The sequence below is a fragment of the Echinops telfairi genome, unplaced genomic scaffold (assembly GCF_000313985.2).
Source record: "Echinops telfairi isolate 266 unplaced genomic scaffold, ASM31398v2 ScPeMD7_7409;HRSCAF=8447, whole genome shotgun sequence".
In the NCBI taxonomy this organism is placed as follows: domain Eukaryota; kingdom Metazoa; phylum Chordata; class Mammalia; order Afrosoricida; family Tenrecidae; genus Echinops; species Echinops telfairi.
In genome coordinates, this window is record NW_022111309.1 from 1,817,896 (window position 1) to 1,839,348 (window position 21,453).

Genomic DNA, 21,453 nt, shown 5'->3' on the forward strand with positions numbered 1-21,453 from the left:
ATTAAATGTAGCTCAGTGGGTAGGCAAGCGCAGGCTGTGGAGGGGCTGTGCATGTCTGAAGGGCCTTCACTCACCCCCACCCCCACCCCCCGCCCCGGCTTTCTTGCAGGGCCTTGGAGGTTGCTGGGAAGTCCAGGCAGGCTCAGAAAGCCCTGCCAGCAGTCTGTCCCACCAGACCTCAGTATCCTGTGCCTAGAAAGGCAAAGGCCAACACCGCAGACTGAGACCTGCCCCCACCTCAAAGAAAGCTGCGATCAGACCTGGCCACTTACAGCTCTCTCCAACTGCAAGATAGGATTCACCAGCCAGGGTGTGGATCCTCCAGGATCCAGCATCCAACAGCGACGTCCCTGACCTCCACACCACATTTTGACAGTGAGTGCAGCCCTTCAGGGGTTCTGGCGCTGCTACAAAGCACTTTCCTTTTTACCATCTGAGTAGTTCTTCTTGCCAAGAAATTTTTTACCCATCCACACTGCCAAGAGACTTCCTTCCAAGCTCAAAACTCTGGGTGCACTGTGCAGGGACACAGGTGCATAGACTTGGCATCTGGTTGCCTGTCTAGCACCTTGCTCAGGTCTGTAGATTTGGGAGCAACAAAGTTCAGAATACCACCCCCCTCACCCCTAGAAAGAATAGACTGAGAAGAGAAGGGTAATAAAAGGGAGCCTGAAGCTCATGGTGTCCTGTGTTTAGGAAGGTGTGTTTCAACTGAAGTCGACCCTGGAGTCCCTCCAGCCTGAAAAGGGGCCCCTTCCTGTCTTCAGTCCCTCGTCAGACTGACTGAGCACCGGCCGTCAGCACCACAGCCGCGGCCACGCAGAGCTCACGACTGCGGTGCTGCTAGAGGCTCAACATTGCACGAGCGCTCGTTGGCGGCCACAGCAGCAAGGACAGACTGGGCTGGGCTGGGAGGCAGCGTCGGGGAAATGTAAGGCAAGCGGACAGGGTGCTGCCAACACTGAGCTTGCTGGGCAGGAGGGTCCTGGCAGAACTTTATGATCTTCCTGTGGCCTCTGTCCTCCAAGCAGGGAGAAGCCGGTGGCTGCCACTCGGAGCGTCTTTGTGCGCTGGCTCAGCCCGGGCCCTGTTGCCCTGAGCTCCAGGCCCGTCAGCGCTCCAGGCTCAGCACGTGTGTGGGTGCACCCCAGGACCCACAGTGACGGCCGGGCTCCAGTGGCAAGGTTGTCCTCGCAGACGAAGGGAAACCAGTGCAGGGCCAGGTGGATGGAGCACCCATGGGTGGTTGGGGGTAGCTCAGGCAGGCTCCAGGAACCCCCACCCCCTGGTTGCACAGGGACAGAATGGCAGAACCTCAGCACCAGAGAAGCCCAAGCCCCTCTAGCCCTACCTGTGCAGGGTGCCACCCTGAGAGATGGTGAGGGCAATACCCCACAGGGCTGTAACGGGGCAGAAGAGGAATGACTTCACCCAGCCCTCCCTCTCTGTGACTGATTGTCTTGTCCCCACTGCCATGGAGCCCAGGAGACCGTGTGCTGTGGGCCACGTGGGAGGCCACCAGTTCCAGGCAGCAGCCCCCAGTGCCTGTTCCCTTTCCAGTCAGTGCCACAAGCCCACCACGGTCCTTCTGGAATGTGTGGCTTATGTGGCAGTTGCCTTTTCATGACGAGTTTTTCGGTTATTTAGTGTTAAAAATAGATTCGCAGAACACATGCCATTTCAATGTTTATGTGGAATTCAGGAACATCGGATCCGCCCACCGTATGCAACCATCACCATTCAAAAACCACCGGGTCACTGCGGACTCTGGAGACCGCCTATGGGCGTCCAGGACTGTAACTGTTTACAGGAGGAGCTGCTGGTGGTTTCCAACTGCACATGGAATGAAAGAGAATGTGTCCATGGCCTCTCTCGTATCCCTTCATTGTCCTGGACGCGGTCATCTCCGAACACCTCCTTTTCCTCCTTCACCAATGCCGCCCTCCGCCTCCTGCCCATCATGACATCCGTCCCCATTTAATCACCAAAGAAAAAGAAGCTTCTCCGGCCTCCGTCTCAGGGAGGACAGGTGGACTGGCCACCCCTTTGACCTGCCTGGGTCAAGGCAGCACTTCCCAGACTCCTGCAGATCTCTGTGCAGTGTGCTCAGGCCTACAGGAAGACCTGCCCAGCCTGGGAGCCCAGCAGCTGCAGATCCCACCTGCACACCCTCAGAGCTGAGAAGCCTGCACTCCAATAGCTGGGTCAAAGCAGACCATGGGGCTGCTGCCCAGGTAATAACAAGAGTGCTGCTTGCCAGCGTTTTAAGTGGCAGCGCTGTGTGAGGCCGGCTAAGGATTCACTACGTCCTTCCTGTTCCTCATCACAATTTGCCTTGTTTCTGCTCGCAGTCAGCACTTAATCTGCTTCTTTTACCCTTTCCCCTGAACCTCAGGGTTCCAGGATTATTGCATGTTGCATTTGGCTTACCATTTTTATGGTAGTGTCTAGGCAGCCCGCCTGCCAAGTCGGGCTTGCTAGAAGGCCATTGCATTGGTTAACTCAACCTGAGGAGACGACAGCTGTTTTAAAGACTATTTGTTAAATAGGAACAAACGGAGAGCGCCCCGAAGGCACAATCAAAGCAGTCGACTGCGAACGGACGGTTGGCAGTTGAAACCCACCAGGGACTGCGGAGACAGAGGTCTTGCAATCTGCTTCCCTGATGGGGCAGGTCCACTGTCACACGGGGCCACTAGGAGTCTGCACACTGACACACAGCACCCACCGGCAGCGAGTCTGCAGAAAGGGTAAGCAGTTACAAATAGGTAAGGATTGCCAGCTACTCCGTGGCTTCAACCCACCTTGTTTTTCAAGCTCCTCCACGATGGCCTGAACACCTCCTCATTTGCACCATTGGGTAACCCCCCCCCCCCACCCCGAAGTGCTGCATCTCATCTTGGGGACGACACCTCCTTCCTGGGCAAGCAGGAGAGCTGATCACCCTGTTTGCATTGACCTCCTATGCTGACCTTAACCACACTGTTCAGGCTGTACTTGAATACCAACCAGTAAGTTTATGCTGTCTCCCCTGCCTGCTAGAATATGTGAGCTATTACCAAGCTCGGATTCAGGCGGGGAAACTAAGCGATGTCTTAGAGGGCTCTCCTGTGATTCCGTGTTTCCATAAACACGTAATGTAAGCCATGATTTGCTCGGAGTTTAAAAAGACACCACCACTGTATACTGGAAAAGATTCATGCTCTTTAGAAAAACTGTAGACTCTTTTTTTCTTGCTTAGGCTTTTATTTTTACACATTCCTGTGATGTTTATCTTCTTACGGAATAAGAGGCTAGCAAAACCAGCTTTTTGATTGCGTTCTGAACATACATTTTAAACACACAATTCCACAGCCAGTGGGAAGTAGGGAAAGGTACTCGCTCGACACCATCTTGTCTGCACAACAATGAACAGAGAGACAGGCTGCACCCCAGCCCTGCAACCACAGCATTGGGTCCGGCATCTCCCATTTCTGCTTTGGAACCCCAGAGCTGTGGGTGGCCTGTCATCATGTTGAGGGTGCACACTGTTGCTGAATTATCCTGACTTTAATCCACACAGCCAGGGATTCCATACTGTTAACGGACCTTTAAAAACAGGTGCTTCAGAAACACTCCTTCAAGATGTGCACGCAGACTCAGAAAGCAAAATGAAGGTCTAACTTTATCTTCCGAAGTAGAAGTGGGTCAGGAAAATAATAACTTGCTTGTGTTAGCATCCATGTGCAAAGTTGTGATCTAGGGCGATTAGCTCAAACTAAGCTGCTTAAACTCACAAATCAGATTCCTGATCGTCAGTCTGTTTTGCCATCAAAACACTAGGTGGTCACCTTGATCAAACTCTCACCATAAAAATGCCCATTACAAGGAAGGCAAGGTTGGGATGTCTTTGGCTACATTAGAAATGAGAGCTCTCTGGGGAGTAGTAAAGCAACACCTATTTATACTAATCAGGAGTTCATTTTCGTAGATTAAAAATGTTTTAAATGTACAATTGAAATAAACTTTTGATACTTTGGTTCACAGATGTTTTTGTTTAGATAACTGTAAAAATAATTGTAACGAAACATTTACCAAGTTTTACATGAATGATTAAAGGACATAGATTACATTCATCAAGTCATACACCCATCACTATGATCCTTTCCCAAAGGATCCACAAGAGCTTTTCAAGAAATCATAGCTGCACTCCTCCGACTCCCCCACCGGGAAGACACACACACTCCGTACCACAGACTGGCGCTGTAGCACTGTCCCCACATGTGCAAGAGGGCAGCGTGGCTAGCTTCCTCCCTCGGGTTTCCGATGCCAGAAGACCAATCGATGCGACTACCCACAGCCACTTTACCCTCGCCTGCTGAGGATGGCATCACGCTCGTCCCTGGCCATTCCTCAGCATGTGTCCTCACAGGATACTGTGCCCGCAAGTCCAGGCAGCCCGATTGAGCTGAAATGCCTTGTTGCTAGAGATGCTACCGCTAAGTGACTCCAAGACTTGACAGATGCTTTAGAAACACTTTTGTGCCGGTGTAAACTAGTCTAAGACAGCATCCTAATGTCTCACACACAGTGGCTTCTATCTGCAGGCTCAGGCCCTGTAGCCCCTGAGAACTTGGCCTCTGTCATCCTCTGGGGTGCTCCTGGGTGCTTTGGTGCAGGATTGGGGGAGAGGCAGCAACTTGCTTCCCCAAGGTATCTTAATCTATTCTTTCTTCCCCTGGAAAAAAACACCCCAACTGCTATTATTTCTGTTGAAAGTGCAAACAAAATTCCATGAGGTCTGTTCGTTGTTGTGGTTAAGCACTCCATCTCCGAGCCCAGGGAGACCACCATTCCGTAACCGGTGGGCTGAGAGCGGCTTCTTTGGAAGGTGCCCAAGCACCTGTGTGTCTGCTTTCACTGCACACACCATCTTGCAAGTCCAGCTGCAGTGTGAGCAGCACATCCTCTTGAAGTCGACCTCCCACCAGTGAAATGAAATGCTCAGGGGCTGAGGGTTACGCAGTCAGAGAGACGCGCAAGTCTACTCTTATAGGGGCTGGCTGTTGCTGAACTGAGCTAGAATCAGAGGCTCATGCTGCAAAGAGGAAACGCTCCTGGAAGCAACTCACCATGATCGTTTCAGCAACACCTGGTCTAGTGTCGTGCTCTGTATACCTGCGCATACACCAGCTAAGTGGATTTTTAATGGGCTACAGCTGTCCTCCCCCAAAGAAAATATAGTTCCGCACATGCAGTCCATTCAAAACTTGACATTATTTTAACTCTGTATCAAATAATTTTTTCCTAAAGCATTTAGCAGACCTTTAAAAATAAATAAGCAGGCCTGCTTATTTCCTAAGATTTCTATTTGAAAGAGACTTTGAAAAGAGAAAATTGCACTTGTTTTCCCTTAAGCTGAAAATTGCACTTATGTTTTCCCTGAAGCTGTTAGCTTAATATTTTGTGTTAGCACATGCAAATAAAGGTTAGCTGTATTAACCTGGTTGTGGTTTAAATGAGAGCCCCAAAGGTGCGGGGAAGGGCAGATTCAGAGCCTCAGGCCCGTCGCTGTGTCGGAGAGAGGAGGCTTCAGTACAGGCCGCACAGCCTGGGAGAGCCTGTGGGCAGTTCTGCTCCGCCCTGGGGAGCCACTGCCCCTTGGAACCACCTTGACGGCTCTGGGTTTGGTTTAGTTACCGTGCCGGCACCCGACCTTTAGGTAATCATAATTTCAAAAAGATGTGGGGCCTTCCTGTGACCAAAATTGGTCAAAACAGCAAAACATAGAAACTGTCTCCAGATGTGGAGAGGAAAACTCCAGAAAAAGGATTTTTTTTTCAAGATAAAAAAGATGAAAAGTATTATGTAAAAGTCCCCAACTCAAATGTAGAACTTGAATTCTTCTTAAGACCAGAATTTCTCTGAATAAAATCTTTTTATAGGAACTATAGTCAATTGGCCATTGCCTCTTTGAAGTTAAAAAAAAGGGGGAGGCAGCATCATAAAGTGAGCCCCCTCTTAAAATAAGTACAGGCCTTTGTATGTTGGTATGTTACCAAATAAGATACTCTGAGCCACGTGTTTGCCTCTCAGAACCAGTGATCGTCCCCTCCCTGCCCCTCCTCACTGTCGAGATAGAGCAAAGCAACCTTGTCTTCATCGGAAACCACTGACCGCTGGTCGACCATCCTCTGTAGCTGCACTGTCTTATCAAATGCAGCCTGCTCCCTGCCTTTGGGCTCTTGGGCCTGGTTTTTGTCACCACCCCAGACCTGAGAGCTCCCACCCTCTGCCTGGTCTTCCCTACTGCCAGCGTCTCTCCAGGCACCGTGTTCAGCCATGCTGGGAGCTGCCACCTCTTTCGCTGCAGAGAAGACGCTAGTGGACTCTTGTGTCCAACGGGTGGTATGGGATGTCGCCGCGATGGGACTCACATCCATCTGAAAAGCAAAAAAGTTTCTTTGGGCCCCAGTCAAACATGGTGGGGTGACCTGCTGCTGTCTGCTAACTCCTCTAGCTCAGGGGAGCCCACGGAACCAGCCACTGCAAATATTCTGAAGACGGCATCATGGGAACAGTGAGTCCCCTGGTTTCTGTTTCGGGGGGACCTAGTCTAACGTGCCCGCAGGACCTGCGGATGTCTGAGGTCCCAGCTGCCTCGGATGAACTTCCAGCACCACCCTCCTGAGGAGATCCAGGAGTGGCCATTGGGCAGTGCTTTTCTGCCACACGAATTGCTTTTCCTGAGGTGTAACTGCACGTGGCTTGGGTTTTGTCTGCCGAGCCCCCTGTGAACAATGCTTCGTGAGTCATTGACCACCGCAGGCTGGGAAGAGTCCTGGGCAAACTCTCTGCTCAGTGGTGTGATGCATCTGTGGACCAATTATGCCTACGCCTGGGGGATGTGCTATGGGCAGTGTGCGCAGAACTTCCTCTGACCCCAGCTCCATTTCCTCTAAAGGGGGCTTGCGAACTGGATCGGCTCCCTGAGCCCTTCTTCAGGGTATGATTTGAGGTGCCTTATAGAAGTCTGGATAACTAGGGACTCATTGAAAATAATCACCAACCTTCCCTGCCCCAGGAATAGGGCCCTGAAAAATGATTTCCCTTTTAGCAGGAAATTGTTTGGAGCCAAACGTGACCTGTGTCCCTGATTGGTCGGTGTCGGCCAAACTGGCCTGGCTAGCCCCTGCTTTAACCCATTCCTCCTGGAGGGCAGTAGGCTTCCGGGGACACTCGACTCAGGTTAGGACCCAGCTTAAGGTGCCTCACAGAGCCCCTGGCTCCTGCTACATGCTCTGCCTGATTAGGGGCATCTTCTCTACTCACCTCAACCACTTCTGAGGTGAGTCCTTCGGACGGGACTTGCGCAGCCCTCCACAGCTCCGTGGGGATTATCTGTATGTGCTGTACCGACTGGCTGACGTCCTCCAGCACCTGCGACTGGGCAAGGCCCCTGGGGCTGCTGACTTCCAACGTGGCCGATACAGGCCCCTGGAAGGTGGTCTGCTGTGTGCCAGAAGAGGCCTGGCTGGCATCACCACCCTCACCAGGGGGGCTATACAGTTCCCTGGTGGCCCAGCGCTTGAAGCCTGTGCCAGCGGCCGGGGGCTCTGCTCCACCTGCCTTGCCGGGGCTTCCAGGCACTTGGTTCTGCCTCTTGGTCAAACTTTCTCGGACCACTGACTCCACAGCTCTCTCAATTTCATTGGCTTCATATCTGCCCAGCTCATCCAGATCTAACTGATCAGCATCGACAGTCTGTGAGAGGTTGACTTCAGCGACCAAGGTCATGGAGCCCCCACCCCTGGCCTGGACCTTGTGGACATCCACAGACACGCTCCCAGGCTGGCCTGCGCCTTCGCGCGTGAGGGCGGATAGCTCTTCTAGCATTCGCTCTGGAAGGCTTTCCTCCAGCTGCCCCATAACCTCCTCCAGTTGGTGCTTCGGCTCCTTGGAGAAGACTCCCTGAACAGATGTGTGGACTTCACGTGGTATTTTAATCTCCTTCTCAATGATGGTGGGCTCCGTGTGAAGCTGGCCACTTTGAGTTTGTCCCCTCCGATGGGAAGACTCGGGGCCGCCCTCCAGAGGAGCAGCAGCATCCACAGGCTGCACGACCTCCTCCCATGGGTCGTCCATCTTCCTCCTCCTCCGAGCCCCTTGCACGATTTCATCTCGCCACGAGTACTTGATGGTAGATTCTTCTTCGATGTGGATCTGACCGTACACCGAACCTTCGTCTCTGTCATGGCCCCCCTGCTGATCATCTGGAGTGGACACAAAGTAATTCTGCCCTCCCTCCCAGTCGCCGGCCTCCATCACTTCTTCAACACGGGTTACGCTCAGAGGGGACTGCTCGGTTTTTTCACCCAGACGGCCTGAGAAGGTGCTCTCTGCCTCTCCATACTCTGCCCTCTCAGCAAGCCCCTCTGTTTCGGGAGACACATCGTCGGCCTCCTCCACCTCAAACAGCGTGGAGAACTCCTCCGCTTTCTCTTCTCCTACGGAGCTCATGGGCTCCTCGATGATGTGCACGTTGACGACCTTCGCCCTCCCCTCTCTCCCCTTCAGACCAAGATTGATGATATCTCCTATCATCCGCTCCGTGGACTTCCCTTTCAGCTCCACTTCGTTCACATTCTTTCTTAAAAGGTAGTCCAGGCCGGCTTCGTCGGAAACATCGACATCCTCCGTCAGTCTGGACTCCACGACGATTTCTGTCTTGGTTTTCCTGTCCCCACTGAGCTCTTTCCTTTCCATGTAGGTGACTTTTGTGTCGGGGAAAGAAGTGGCAGGGGCCTCTGTCTCCTGAGGCTGCACGAACTGCTCAAGGATACTGGAGACAATGTTTTCTGCGATGGCGGTGGTCCTGGAATCACCAGTCAGAGAGCTGGGGGCATCGCCTGCGTCCAACCTGAACCTCATCGCTCTGGTTTCCGTCTCCCTTCCTGTCCCACCACCAACATCCTTCTTGACGGACGTCTGGGAGCCTGTTGGGGACACCTTTGGGACGCCGCCCTGGGAGGCTTCTAGCCGGATTGGTGTCGTTCGCTCTTGAACATTTCTCTCCCTCTGTGATTCCTCCCTTTCCGTCTGTTCCCTTGTTTGCTGACTTTCCGTCTTCCTTGCTTCCTTATCCAACTTGGTCAGCTCTTCCCACCTTAAATTTCTTTCCTCGGAAGCCTTCTCTTTAGAATCAAAAACTTTCTCTTCTTGCTTTGTCCTGATAGTTTCTGGTATGTGTTTTCCCTGCTCCCTTGTGGTTTTCGCTTCTGTTTTCTTCCCTGAAGTGATGGTCCTCTTGCTTGACCCCGTCCTCTCAGAAGCGCCCACTGCCTTGCCGTCTTGCTGGTCTTGGGGTGACGTGGGGGCACTGGTGGCTCTCCTGCCTTTGTCCCTGGTCATGTCACGTGCACCTTCCGTCTTCGGTCTTCCAGGGAGTGTTTTCACATGGGTTTCAGTGTTTCTTACAAGACCATAGGTTGGAGAAAAAACGTTGAAACCGGTCTGACCGTTGGCCATTTCTCCATAAACATTTTCTTGCCTGGTGGGAGCCACAGGTGAATGCCCAGAGCCCAGGAAGCCTCCCTGGGCAGCACTTCCAAGGCCCATGCTTCTCTGCGACCCAAGGTTCCTCGGCAGGTTAGAATATGGCCAGGGGCTATGATTTACTCTCACGGGAGGGGCTTTCTGTGGAGGAAGCAGGTTTCTTTCATTTTCCCTCTGGAATACTGAGTTGATGTGTTGATAGGCGTGCCTGAATTCTGCAAGAATTGAACAAAATGTTGTTTACTGATAGTCATCGTTAAACTTTTTTCATCTTAAAAGCATCAAACTCAAAAGTTCACTGCCATGGAGTTGATGCTGACTCATAGGTAGACATGCCTGGTGGGTAGCAGAAAGCCCCTTCTTTCCCCGTCAGAGCACGGGGGGTTACAACTGCTGACCCTTAGCAGCCCAGCCTGCAACCCACGAGGCCACCAGGCTGCCCCTTAAAAGCATCACAACAGATCACGTCATGTCCTGTCATGGTACCCGGTTAAAGAAAGGTCATTATAAACAACGCATTTTAGATGCCCAGGCTACACTCTGGTAGTTTACAAAACCCTGATCCAAGACGATATTGTACTAGAGATACCTTAGTCAGTCTAGCACTTTTTCTCCAGTTACTTATCTTAAAATATTCACTCACTTTAAATAAAACACCAAAGGTCTGAATATAAAGCACAAGACAGAGGCAGCGAGGCCAGGGTACTAAGCTTGAGGCTGATATTTCACAACCTTATGTTATTTTGGAATCCTTCATTTCCACTTTTAGTTTATTTTACTTATTTCAGGGAAGAGCTTTATAATGAGAAAGTGTACAGGTGAATTACAAAACACCTGATCACACCACCACTCTCCGTTTGATATGCTTTTATTCTTCACTGATTTCTATGTTGGGACAACAAATCTTGAGGAATTAAACTTTTTTTTTTTTTTAAGCTTCAGGATTTCTTCTATTTTTATTCTTGACTGCCTTGTTATTCGAAAAGGAGCCAATGCAGGCCAAAGCAGACCCATCACCAACTCTGCTGTCTGGTTTAATTTTACAGTCTGGAGTTGTGAGGCAGTCTACAGGACTCTCTGTCCACAACCACTCGAGGAGGTGAAACTCCTCCAGGGTAACCTGCCCTTAAGAATGGCCGCCTGCAGTTAGCACATGGCCACAAGAGTGCCCCGGTGTGCCCAGCCAGGCCCCGTCTGGCTCAGCTGGGATGCAGCCTTCCCCTTTATGGTCTCCCCAAGGCGGCCTACACAAAGGCCGCATTGAGGATAATCCCAGGACACACGAGAAAGGCCAGGCCAGAACATTTCCCAAAGATTCCTCCTTTCAATTTCACCGCTACCAGATGGAAGTCTCGGAAGTCACCAGAGGTGACTGCGCAGGAACCAGGTGGTCTGGAAGGAGAGCCAGTGAGCCAAGATCTCAGGCTAGTCTGGGTCTTGTCATCTGCTGGGTGCTCAGCCAACATTGTGGTATGCCCAGTTACCAAGTAAGCCTAAATGTATTCATAAATATTGGTGAATTCATTATTTAGAAACAGTCATTTGCTTATTCAACACAGGTTATTGTGGCCCCTAATATTATACAGGGCAAAGAACTACTTAGAAGCTCAAAGTCTAACACAATAGTTCACAACCGGTCGTCTTTACCCTAATGCTTACTTTCTTTTGGCATAAGACACAATTGCACAAACAAGTTTAGTTTAAGGATATGAAGTCTGTGCCCATCAGAGACTCCCTGGTGGTGCAAGTGGGTAACATGCTTGGGCACCAACACGATCATGGAGGGTTTGTCTTCCCAGAGCACCTGGGAAGAAAGGCCTGGCCATCTACTCTGGCACACAGGGGTCCCTGTGGGTTGGAATCGACTGGAGAGACACAGGTAGGTTTGTTGGTTGACTTAAAAGTATCAGTCATTAGGTCTTGGTTCAAAGCTCTTTTTTTCTCGATATAAACTCTCTAGGCCACATGATGCACTTTTGGACTTAAATATCCACAAGTTAAACAAACAAACAAGACCTCTGGTGACTCTGTTGTTACTAGTTGGTATGAAGTCAGTTCTCCTTATGGACATCAAATGTTGCATGGTCCTATGCCAGATCACTGCTACGTTTGAGGGCCTCGGATAGCTTTGTAAACCATAAAATCCAGTGAGCGAGTATCTTATTTTGTGCATGTCACGTGTTAATCCATGCCAGACAGACAGACTGACTGTTGTGGTTGTTAGGTGCCCTCGAGTTGGTTCCGCCCTGAACCGAAACCCCACCTGGCCCTGCGCCCCCCTCCCGATGGTCGTCACGTTCCAGCCCCCCCTCCTGTTGACGGTCTCCGTCTTCTGCACTGACCTCTTGCCCGGGCCCTGCTCTCTCCGGATAACATGTCCAAAGTCCCTGGACGAAGTCTCACCATCCTCACTTCTAAGGAGCATTCTGGCTGCACTTCTTCCAGGACAGGCTTGCTATTCATCAGGACCGTAATTCCCACACATCCAGTCTTTTAGTGGCCCCTTAGCTAGAGATCCATGCTATTTTCAAAGTGACTCTTAAGATCAGAAAGGAGACACTGTCAACGAGAATGCTGTTTTCACTCAGAGAGGATTAGAACACAGTGACCTGTCCAATCCTTGAAGTGCCTACAAGGGATCGTGTTTCACTTAAGAAGTAAAGGTAGAAAGTATTATGAATGGAAAAAAAAATTAATCCTCCATGAATAATTGCCTCCTATGCCATGGGACTTGTAGATCTGCATGGTGCTGGGCTCTAAACATTAAAGGGTTTGATCAAATACTCTAGAGAATTCTGATCAAAAGGAGGAACATTTTGGAACAGAATTTCACATACGCAATGGAATCCAGACTGTCTAGAACCATGAAGGTTGCATGAACCTCTAAACTACTGTCCACAGATAGTATTTAAATCTTAAACTTCAACTCCAAACTATCCCTTCTGAAGTTTTCTTTGAACCAAACAATAGTTGTTCTTAATTAGTACAGTCTGAGAGTGTGCTTTTTCAAAACAAGAATCTACGTGGGATCGCGTTGGCAACAGCAACTGGAAAGGTTACTGAGACAGTTGGTGAGCCATGGCTTTATGCTGACTGTGGTGCAGTATTGGAAAGGGAGCGCGAGAATGGTAGAGCACCTTGAATATAGTCAATGCCCACACTACACATGCAGAATTGACTGGTCGAAATGGTGTATCTTTTCAACAAAAATAATTTAAAAAAATCTACTCTCTCTCCAGATTGGTTGTTAATTAACCATCTCCCAATGCAGGTCCCCATTGCTGTGTCCCCCATTCACCATCATTTTGAATATGATAAAGCACTCAAAAATACCGAAATGATGCTGCCTAAGCAAAATATTGAGCATAACTGTATGTAATTAATCGTTCAAGCTTAGTCAGAAAACCTACGATTTTGTAAGGTTTTAAAGGGGAAGGGTTACGTCAGGTCTTTTACTACCAGTCGCTGTGAAGCAGAGGTGTGGCTCACAGCGTCCCTACCTGTGACACACACGGTAGGACTGTGCTCCACAGGGTTTTAGAGGGTGATTCCTGGGAGGCCCCTGGGTCAGTGGTTCTCAACCCGTGGGTCGCGACCCCTTTGGGGGTCTAACAATCCTTTCACAAGGGTTGCCCAATTCATAACAGTAGCAAAATTACAGTTATGAAGTAGCAGTGAAAATAATGTTAAGGTTGGGGGTCAGTACCACGAGGCGCTGTATGAAAGGGTCGTGGCATGAGGAGGGTGGAGAACCGCTGCTCTGGGTGGACTTGCACCTCCAATCTTTTGGGTAGCAGCCAAGTGAATGAACTACACCACCAGGCGCACTCAATTAGCATCTAGTTGCTTCTTAATGGAGGGGAGAACCAATGATCTGAAAACCCACATTTAGTGCCTACCCTTCAGGGCTTACTCCTTACAGAAGAATGAAGTATTCCCATAGAAAACCAGTTGACGTTACAGAATGGGCTTGTGAAACATTTACCTTGGGGTCTATTTTCAATGTGTTCAGTCCAGACCAGTATTTCTGGGTTACTTTCTCCTTCCAGTAAGGCTCTGCAAAACATAATTTTTGAAAATAATTGATTAGGAAATAAAAGAGCAAGAAAGGTCTCTAGTCCAATACATTATGCAGTACTTTGTCCCTGCCTATCCTGTCACAGTGCCATATGCTTTAGGGCTCACTGCAGTGTCCCTGGGACCCAGCACAGCACCTGCCTCCTGATGTTTACTGAGCACTGTAAGGGGGCTCATTCTACCCCAACCTCCACCGGGGTCTTTCTGGAACTGGAGGCAGGGGGCACCGAGTGCGCTGAGCAGCGGCAGATGGGTGACAGTCCGAGGAAGAGCGGGCATCTGTTTGAGAGCAGAGCCGCTGGCCTGCACAGGGCACTCTGGAGAGGAGGCAGAGCGGTGGAAGGTGGGCAGGTAGAATGGGAGAAGCTGCCGACCACCCCCTACACCACTACCCTACCACGGGGGTCTTCACTCCACCCAGAAACACTGCCTGGTCCCTCCTGCCACACTGCAGTGCAAATCCCCGACGCCTTGCTCTCATGCTGCTGCTGCTGGTAGCTACTGGTGCCTTAGCCCCTGGCTCCTGGCAACCCCACGCACAGAGGAGGGAAGGGCCGCCTGGTCCATTCCATCCCCGTGACCGAGTGCAGACCACACTGGTGTGGCCCACGGTCTTTCCACGGGATGAGTTTTGGAAGTAGCTCACCAGGCCTTTCTTCCCAGTCCCTTTTAGTCGGACGTTCCCCTGAAGCCTGCTCAGCGTCATGGCAAAGCTTCCCTGACGGACAGGTGGGGGCTGTGCAGGAGGTCCAGCGGTTGGGAATCAACCCCAATCTCCTACATGGAAGGGAGCATTCCGAAACCGGACCATCTCTGGGCCCAGAGCGCCCAGTTATGAAAGTCTAACATTCTGGAGTCATCCATAACCCTATAACACCGAGTGCAACATTTTCGTAACATTTAATTAAATGTATATATTAATATATATTGATAACTATGAAAGTAAAGAAAACAAAAAAAAATTTTCCCTGAAATTAAGAATTCAGGCATTATAGGGTTAAGTTGTTACTCCCATCTCTGCCTCAGGCTCAGGGGTTCCACAAACCCAGCGCTGGTGGTGGGTTCAGCAGGAGGCACAAACTGGGGCACAGCAGCGGCTGGGTTGCTAGAGCGACGGGGGACGTCCAAGAAGCACACAGTCTCTGACCAAGGGCACCGAGAGCCAGAGCTCCTGTGGTCATGCCTGCGAGGGGCACCGAGCAGAGCAGGCACCCGTGGTTTGGGGAAACTGGCAACAAGTTCTGTTTCCACTGGTTTAAGTGTGGCGACTCCACTTGAAGGAAGCAAGGCGAGCAGCCAGGCGCAGAGAGAAAGGAAGGAAATGATAGGAAAAATCCTACTCAAAATGTGCAGGTTCGTGGTGGGAACAAGCAATGAAGTCTACTCAGGAGACGTGCCAGCTGTTCCGGGCCCAGGAAGAGAGCTGGTCTGCAGCCACCTGCCCAGCCCATCTCGGCCCTACAAGGTTCCACCCGGGCTGAGCCAGGAAACAGGACACCCGCCCTACTCCTGCCACCCCATGACCAAGCACTTTACGTTCCAGAAACACAAATAGCTCCCAGCTCGTTGAAAATTCCAAGGCCTATACGCTAAGAGGAATATTCAGGGTAAAAGCCGCCTCCCCAGTGTCCGTGTCTCCGAACCACAGCCGCACAAGAGCGGCCCTAGGCACGGAAGGCTCTGGAGATCCTGTGCGGGGAGACGCGGACCCTCTCTCTGCCAGCTCCGCAGCTTCTCACTGGGCAGCTGAGACAGCAGGGGATAAAATGCTTACTGCCACCCGGTCGGCCCTAAGATCGGAACCAAAGCCGGTCTGCCGGGCTCAGGTCAACAGAGAGCAAAGAAAAAAACCAGTCCTCCAGCCTCATACAACGGAAAACACTGTCCTTCCTCTTTTGAGAGAAACCCAAATAATCACATCACCACCAAGCAGCTGAGAAGGGGATAGGGGATAAGGCCCCACCCAGGCTCATCGTCTGAGGGGACAAAGGCCCTCATACCAAGGGACTGGTTAGCACTAGTCACCCCCGTGGCTCTACTCACGTAGCTATGAGTCTGAGCAGTTCTCCTGGGAAGGCCACCGGCCGGGGCCCAGGACCCTCCTCCCCCTTGATCGGTGCGAATACCAAGTGCAGAGCCAGTGTCTCCACTGAGGTCTCTCAAGGCAGCCTGGCTCTCGCAAGGGTACTCTCAACCACTATTGCATATGCAAATTCTGCAGAAAGCTCCTCCTGGCTCCTCGCTGCGGTCCATGGCCCTGACCCCAGGGGCTCCATGGACAATGGTCCTGCGCCATCATCCATACCATCACGATCCTTAGGACTCCTGGGACTGGTTTTAAGGAGATCACCAGCCTTTCTTCCTAGCCCATCTTCGCCTGGAAGCTCCGCTGAAACCTGTTCAACACGACAGTGACACACGAGCCTTCAGACAGACGGGTGGTGGCTGTGCATGAAGTTCACTGACTGGGAATCGAACTCAGGCCTCCCACAGGGCAGGTGAGAATTCCCACTGAAGCTCTACCAAGTAGAGCACATCATACTAAGTAAAGTCAATTTAATGCCTATTAGTGCTTTTACTCAACCCATCTCTGGAGTAACAGGGCAGTGAAGATTTAATTTGGCTCTTCTAGTCATATCCAGCTCCCATCAAACAATCATTTCCCGATGGGTCTAGGTAGATGGAGGGAAGGTACTGATAGGATTTCGCAGTGTGTGCGAAAAGGATCCATTGTGATTTCCCTCTTGCTGGGAAGAAAAGGAGTCATCTCACAAGCAGGAGGGGATTGCACCACCACCAAGGGCCAGGAGTGGAGGGCAACCTCTGGATCCCGAGACTTCGATGCAAGGAACCTCCTGGAGCCAGGAGACAACTTTGGCACCCTCGCAGCAGCAGCAGAACCAGGAGCCCGAGCAGTGGACTTCCCAGCTCACAGAGGAAATAAGGCTGAGTGGGTTGGGGCAGAAAGCTGGCTTGTGGCATGGGGTGCCTCTGGGTGCTTAATTCAGAGTTGAGTTTACAGACGCAGGGAAAAAGAGCTAAGGGCCTTTAGGCTGAGGCTTGCAGCAACGTGGCATCCCTTTGGACATTTATTAGCAGTCCTAAAAGGACTCTGTAGCATGTCCTGACTGAGTACGTCTATCCTGAGCATTTCAACAGGCTAAGCTCCATAATAAACCCCAGCAACATGAATTCTGCGTGGCCACGGCAATGAATTACAGAACCCAGCAAACAAGTCGAGCGTCATACAAGGAAAAGTAGTGTTGCATGAGGCAGCACTGGGGCTCTCCCATCATAAAACTAAGCTCCCACCGGGGAAGGATACCCCATCCCCAGATGGCTCCTGGAAGGTGGGGCCATGTGTGAGCTTACACAGCAGAGCACTGCTGATGTTAATTCATGTGTTCTCAGATACTTCTGACACAGAGACAATGCTGCCTCCCAGCAAACTCACAGAAGTCTTGTGTGTCAGTGGTATAGACAAATCCTCTAAGGAGATGGTAGGGTTGGTGATCGCTCCAAAAGCCCTTTAAGACTTCAAGGGTCATCCAGCAGGGGCAGGCTCCCACAGCGTAAAGAGCTGGACAGACGGTCCTCACAGGCTCCAAGGAAACCCAGCTATTTTGAGAGCAGTGGAGGAAGACTGCCTCTGGGAAATGCCAATCCGTGAATCACAGGCTATTAGGGAACATTTCATACAGCACCCAAGGCTGGCAGCCTCACAGCAAAAGAAAAAGCACGTGTGAGTAAAAAGAAGTCCCCTGCTTCATGACAGAGTCTGACATACAGCCATGGTGTGAAAGTGGTCTGGGATATGGCTCCAGGCTCAAACAGCCCTCTGCCGCCTAGTCCAGTCTAGTCCAGAGGATTGTGACTGAGCTGCTCAGCCATGGCCAGCCACCGTGCTCATGGTATCACTGAACCCTGCATCTATCCTGAAAGGACAGGGGGCCAGATGGAGGGAGGGACGGCAGATAGCACTTCAGAAGGGATGTTTTCAGGACCAGAGAGTACTCATATGATGCATTCCAACGTAAAAGCAGAGGGGGAGCTGAGGAAGAATAAAGGAGGGGCCATGGACCACAAAGCTGCAGGAGGGCACCGACCTCACAATCATTACTATGTTTGAGACCCTTGTTACAGCCACTGTGTCTATCATTTTGCTAAGGGTCTTCCTCTTGTTTACTGCCCCAGTGAATTACTTACCAAGTGTGATAGTTAGGGTTATTGTGCCAACTAGACCTCCATAGGAACATGAAGGAAGAGTTTAATCAGTCGCATCTTGATTGGAGGGCAACCGAGAAAAATACTTTCTGAGGTTGGCATCCCATCTCTCATCTCTCTTTCTCCCTGGTGATCAGACCAGCCTGCTATTGCTTGAGCTAGTTCTTTGCCTCAACCATGTGCTGCACTACCTGTGGGCTGAGCCAACCCCTGGATGGAGGCTTGAGGCTCCTCTGAGACCTGCTTTACTGCACTGCTTGCACGTACATTGCTTGAGCTCGAAGATGGTGCATCGTGTTGCCGCTCTTACATCACTTGAGTTCAGGATACCCTGGGGCCTGCTTCGCTAAGCTCCTGGCACTACTGACTGTTGCTGCCCCTCCCTGCTGCCTGCAGGCCCCACTCTGCCTGTCTTTCCTAAGGGCAGACTCCACTTTCTGCTTCCTTGATCCTGGACAGGCAGCCCATTTGAGGTGGCGGGCCTTCAGTATATTAACTGTTGCACAGAAGTGAGATGAACTGAGCCCTCTGTTCTGCTGTGTGGACTAATTAGCCATTACATTCCTTCTCACTATATAGACCTCTCCTCTTATATATAGTTAATCCTAAGTGTCCTAGTTTTGTTTCTTCTCTAGAGAACTCTGCCGAACACTCCAATCACGGTGTCCTTCTCCAGGGACCGATCCCTCCTGATAACCTGTCAAAAGTACATAAGCTAAAGTCTTGACCTCTATCCTTCTAAGGAACATTCTGGCTGTACTTCTTCCCAAATAGATTTGTTTGTCCTTCTGGCAGTCCATGACAGTCAAAGTTCCTCACCCACCATAAATCGCATGTATCAGTCTCTCTCCAGGCTTCTTCGTTCATATGCATATGGTTCTGCCATAAGCCCAAACCGTATTTACCAAACACTAAACTCTCCGCCACTAGGTCAATTCCAATTCACAGCAACCCTGCAGGACGGAGAATTGCCCCCCAGGGTTTCCGCGGCTGTACATTTTTCCAGAACATCTCTGTTTCTCCCTCAGAGCAGGGAGAAACATCATACACCCCACATCCAAACTCCCAGCCAGTGAATTCATACAGACTCAGCAACCCTTAGGACTGAGTAGCACTTCCCCTGTGGGTTCCTGCAGCCGTAAATCTCTGAGAGAGCAAAAAGCCTCATCTTTCTCCTGAGGAGTAGCTGGTAGGTTTGAACTGCTAAAGGTTAACAGCTTAGCTTATAACCCACTCTGCCAAGAGGACCTAGGATAGAAATAGCACTAAAATAGTGATAGCATCAATGGTAGGAGTCACCCGTATCACCTAAATCTAGAATAGAGCATTAACCATACTTTGGATTTAACCTTCTTTTCCTCCTTAACAAACGCTGGTCCTGCTCCCTAAAGCCAGGAAGAGAAAACAGGAAGCTCCTTATACCTGCCCCAAGCATTTGGAAAAGAGCAAACACTGTCATCCAGTCCATGTGACCCTACAGGAGAAAGTAGAGTTGCGCCTGTGGGTTTCTGAGATTGTAAATCTTTGCAGAAGTAGGTATCTTTCTCCTATGAAACGGCTGGCTTTGAACTGCTGACCTTGTGGCTAGCAGTCCAGCAAATAATCCACCACATTTTTTGATATTGTTGTTTTAATTTAACCTTTAAAAAGAACATTGGCTTAATGACTCTAGGCAGCAAGTCTGCGCTACATTTTCCTACTTGTCTGGGTTAGACTACCTTCTTTCAAATTTATTATTTTCTTTCAGAATTATTATTTTGGCTCTGCTTTCCATTTTTTCAAATTATGAAATATTAAAACAATAATTATATTCTCAGCTCCCTACAAAATACCAAAAAAACACCCTTTTTTGAATTTTGATGGAAGTTACATTGTGTGTCTTCCAACTCACAAGTTCAAAAGGACCTTGTCTGTTGGCACACACAGTTTTGCTCATACCTCTCAGTTTAGTATTGGGGTTTCCTGCATGAGATTTATCCCTGAAACTTTTGCACTTTTAACTTCAATTTTGAATTTATTTTTCTGGTATATTTTCTAACAGCTCATTGCTAGGACTGTGTACTGTTATTTCTTAATTTGGGTGGGGGGTAATTTTCTGTGTTACTAAACGCTCTCAAGCTATTGTGTTGGGGCCAGAACCTCACATCTTCTTCCAAACTGAACTCCCTGCCATGGAGTCAATGTTGACCCACAGCGACGAGCTGTGGGTTTCCGAGACTAACTGTTCGTGGGAGTAGAGAGCCCAGTCTTTCTCCCAAGGAGCTGCTGCTGGTTTCAAACTGCCAACCGTGTGCTCGAAGCCCGACTCATGACACTGGGCCAACACGGCTCCTGTTGTGACGTCATGCTAGCAGCGAGAGCCGTGGGGCATGGTGAGTTCTCTCCACCTCCTGCTCGTCAGTGAGCTCCTGTCTTACGGGGATCAGAGGGGCACTGTGCGCCCCAGGGTATTCGATCGCTGGCTAGCCACAAGTCAATCAAGCGGCCTTCCTTGGAGGCCCCACCGGATGGACTGCACCACCATCCAGCTGGCGAGCAGCTGGGAGCCTGGGCCATTTACGCCGCCCACGGGTGACCAGAGCAGGAATCATCTGGTTTTAGTCTTGGTCATCTGTCTCCTGTTGAAGAGCCAGGACTCTCCTCTTCCCTCAGTACCTACAGCTCAAACCCAGCCCCGCAGCCACCAAATCACCACCTCTAGGCCCTATGGATTTGCCCATTGTGATGTCTCTTACGGCTGGCACCATGCAGTGTGTGTCTTTGGCGACGGACTCATTCCATTCATCATCAGGATTTCCAGGGTCAGCGCTGTGGAGCCCTGGGCTGGAGTGGCTTACAGGCTGACCTTCACCATGGGAGAAAGATGAGGCTTTCTACTTCTGTAAAGGCTTACAGCCTTGGAAACCCACAGGAGCAGTTCTGCTCTGTCCTAAAGAGTTGCTATGAGTCAGAATTACCTCGATGGCAGTGAGTTCAGATTTTGTCCCACGCGGAGCCTTGTGGTGCTGCCAGATGGGCGTTGCGGAGCCTTGTGGTGCTGCCAGGTGGGCGTTGGGACGCTCAGCATCACTTTGCAGTTTAAACTTGCCAGCACAGCTCGAGAAAATGCCAGCCTGTCTCCCTCTGTCATTACAAAGCCTCAGAAACTCTATATAGGGTTTCTCCGAGTCAGAATCATGAGTGGGTATAGACTCCCTGCTGGCAAATGGAAGTAGCTAAGCACTCAGCTATTAACCACAAGGTTGGCAGTTCAAATTTACCTGAAGACATGTCCATGAAGGAAGACCTGGTGATGTACTTCTGCAAAATCGGTCATTGAAAACTCCGTGGAGCACAGATCTACAATTACACCCATGAGGTGGCATGGACAGGAACCAAGGTCACGGAAACTGGCTGGGATGGGTATGCAGGTATGTAGCACCCAGTGTCCACCATATGTGCTGTGAAATAGTACATTATATAATTTGGACATTGTGTGAAGACCTTAGCTGCCGTTCTGGCTGCTGCCTCGTTGCTGGTGGAGGGCATGGGAGTGGCAGCAGTGACAGAGAGGGTGGGAGGAGCAGAGAGGGGCAATCAGTGGGGAGGAGCTGAGTGTGTCCCTGGGCCCCACAGTGC

At 50.6% G+C, this 21,453-nt stretch overlaps 2 protein-coding genes across 5 annotated transcripts in view; one reads left to right on the forward strand and one right to left on the reverse strand.

The window, feature by feature from the left end:
- The window catches only part of TTC23 (tetratricopeptide repeat domain 23), a 128,308-nt gene extending 124,285 nt beyond the window's left edge, over window positions 1–4,023 (forward strand). For 3 of the 4 annotated variants that reach the window (XM_030887368.2, XM_045296481.1, XM_045296482.1), the window contains exon 11: window positions 110–4,023. In XM_030887368.2, the coding sequence (XP_030743228.1) occupies window positions 110–224 (115 nt within the window). In that variant the 3' untranslated portion in view covers window positions 225–4,023. The remainder of the gene's footprint in view (window positions 1–109) is intronic. The other variant, XR_006680700.1, reaches the window with a different exon arrangement.
- Window positions 3,159–21,453, reverse strand: part of SYNM (synemin) — a 34,543-nt gene continuing 16,248 nt past the window's right edge. Inside the window, exons 4-6 of the mRNA XM_013006472.2 lie at window positions 13,520–13,590; window positions 7,312–9,749; window positions 3,159–6,422 (exon numbers count right to left, since the gene is read on the reverse strand). Coding sequence (XP_012861926.1) covers window positions 6,072–6,422; window positions 7,312–9,749; window positions 13,520–13,590 — 2,860 coding nt within the window. The 3' untranslated portion in view covers window positions 3,159–6,071. The remainder of the gene's footprint in view (window positions 6,423–7,311; window positions 9,750–13,519; window positions 13,591–21,453) is intronic.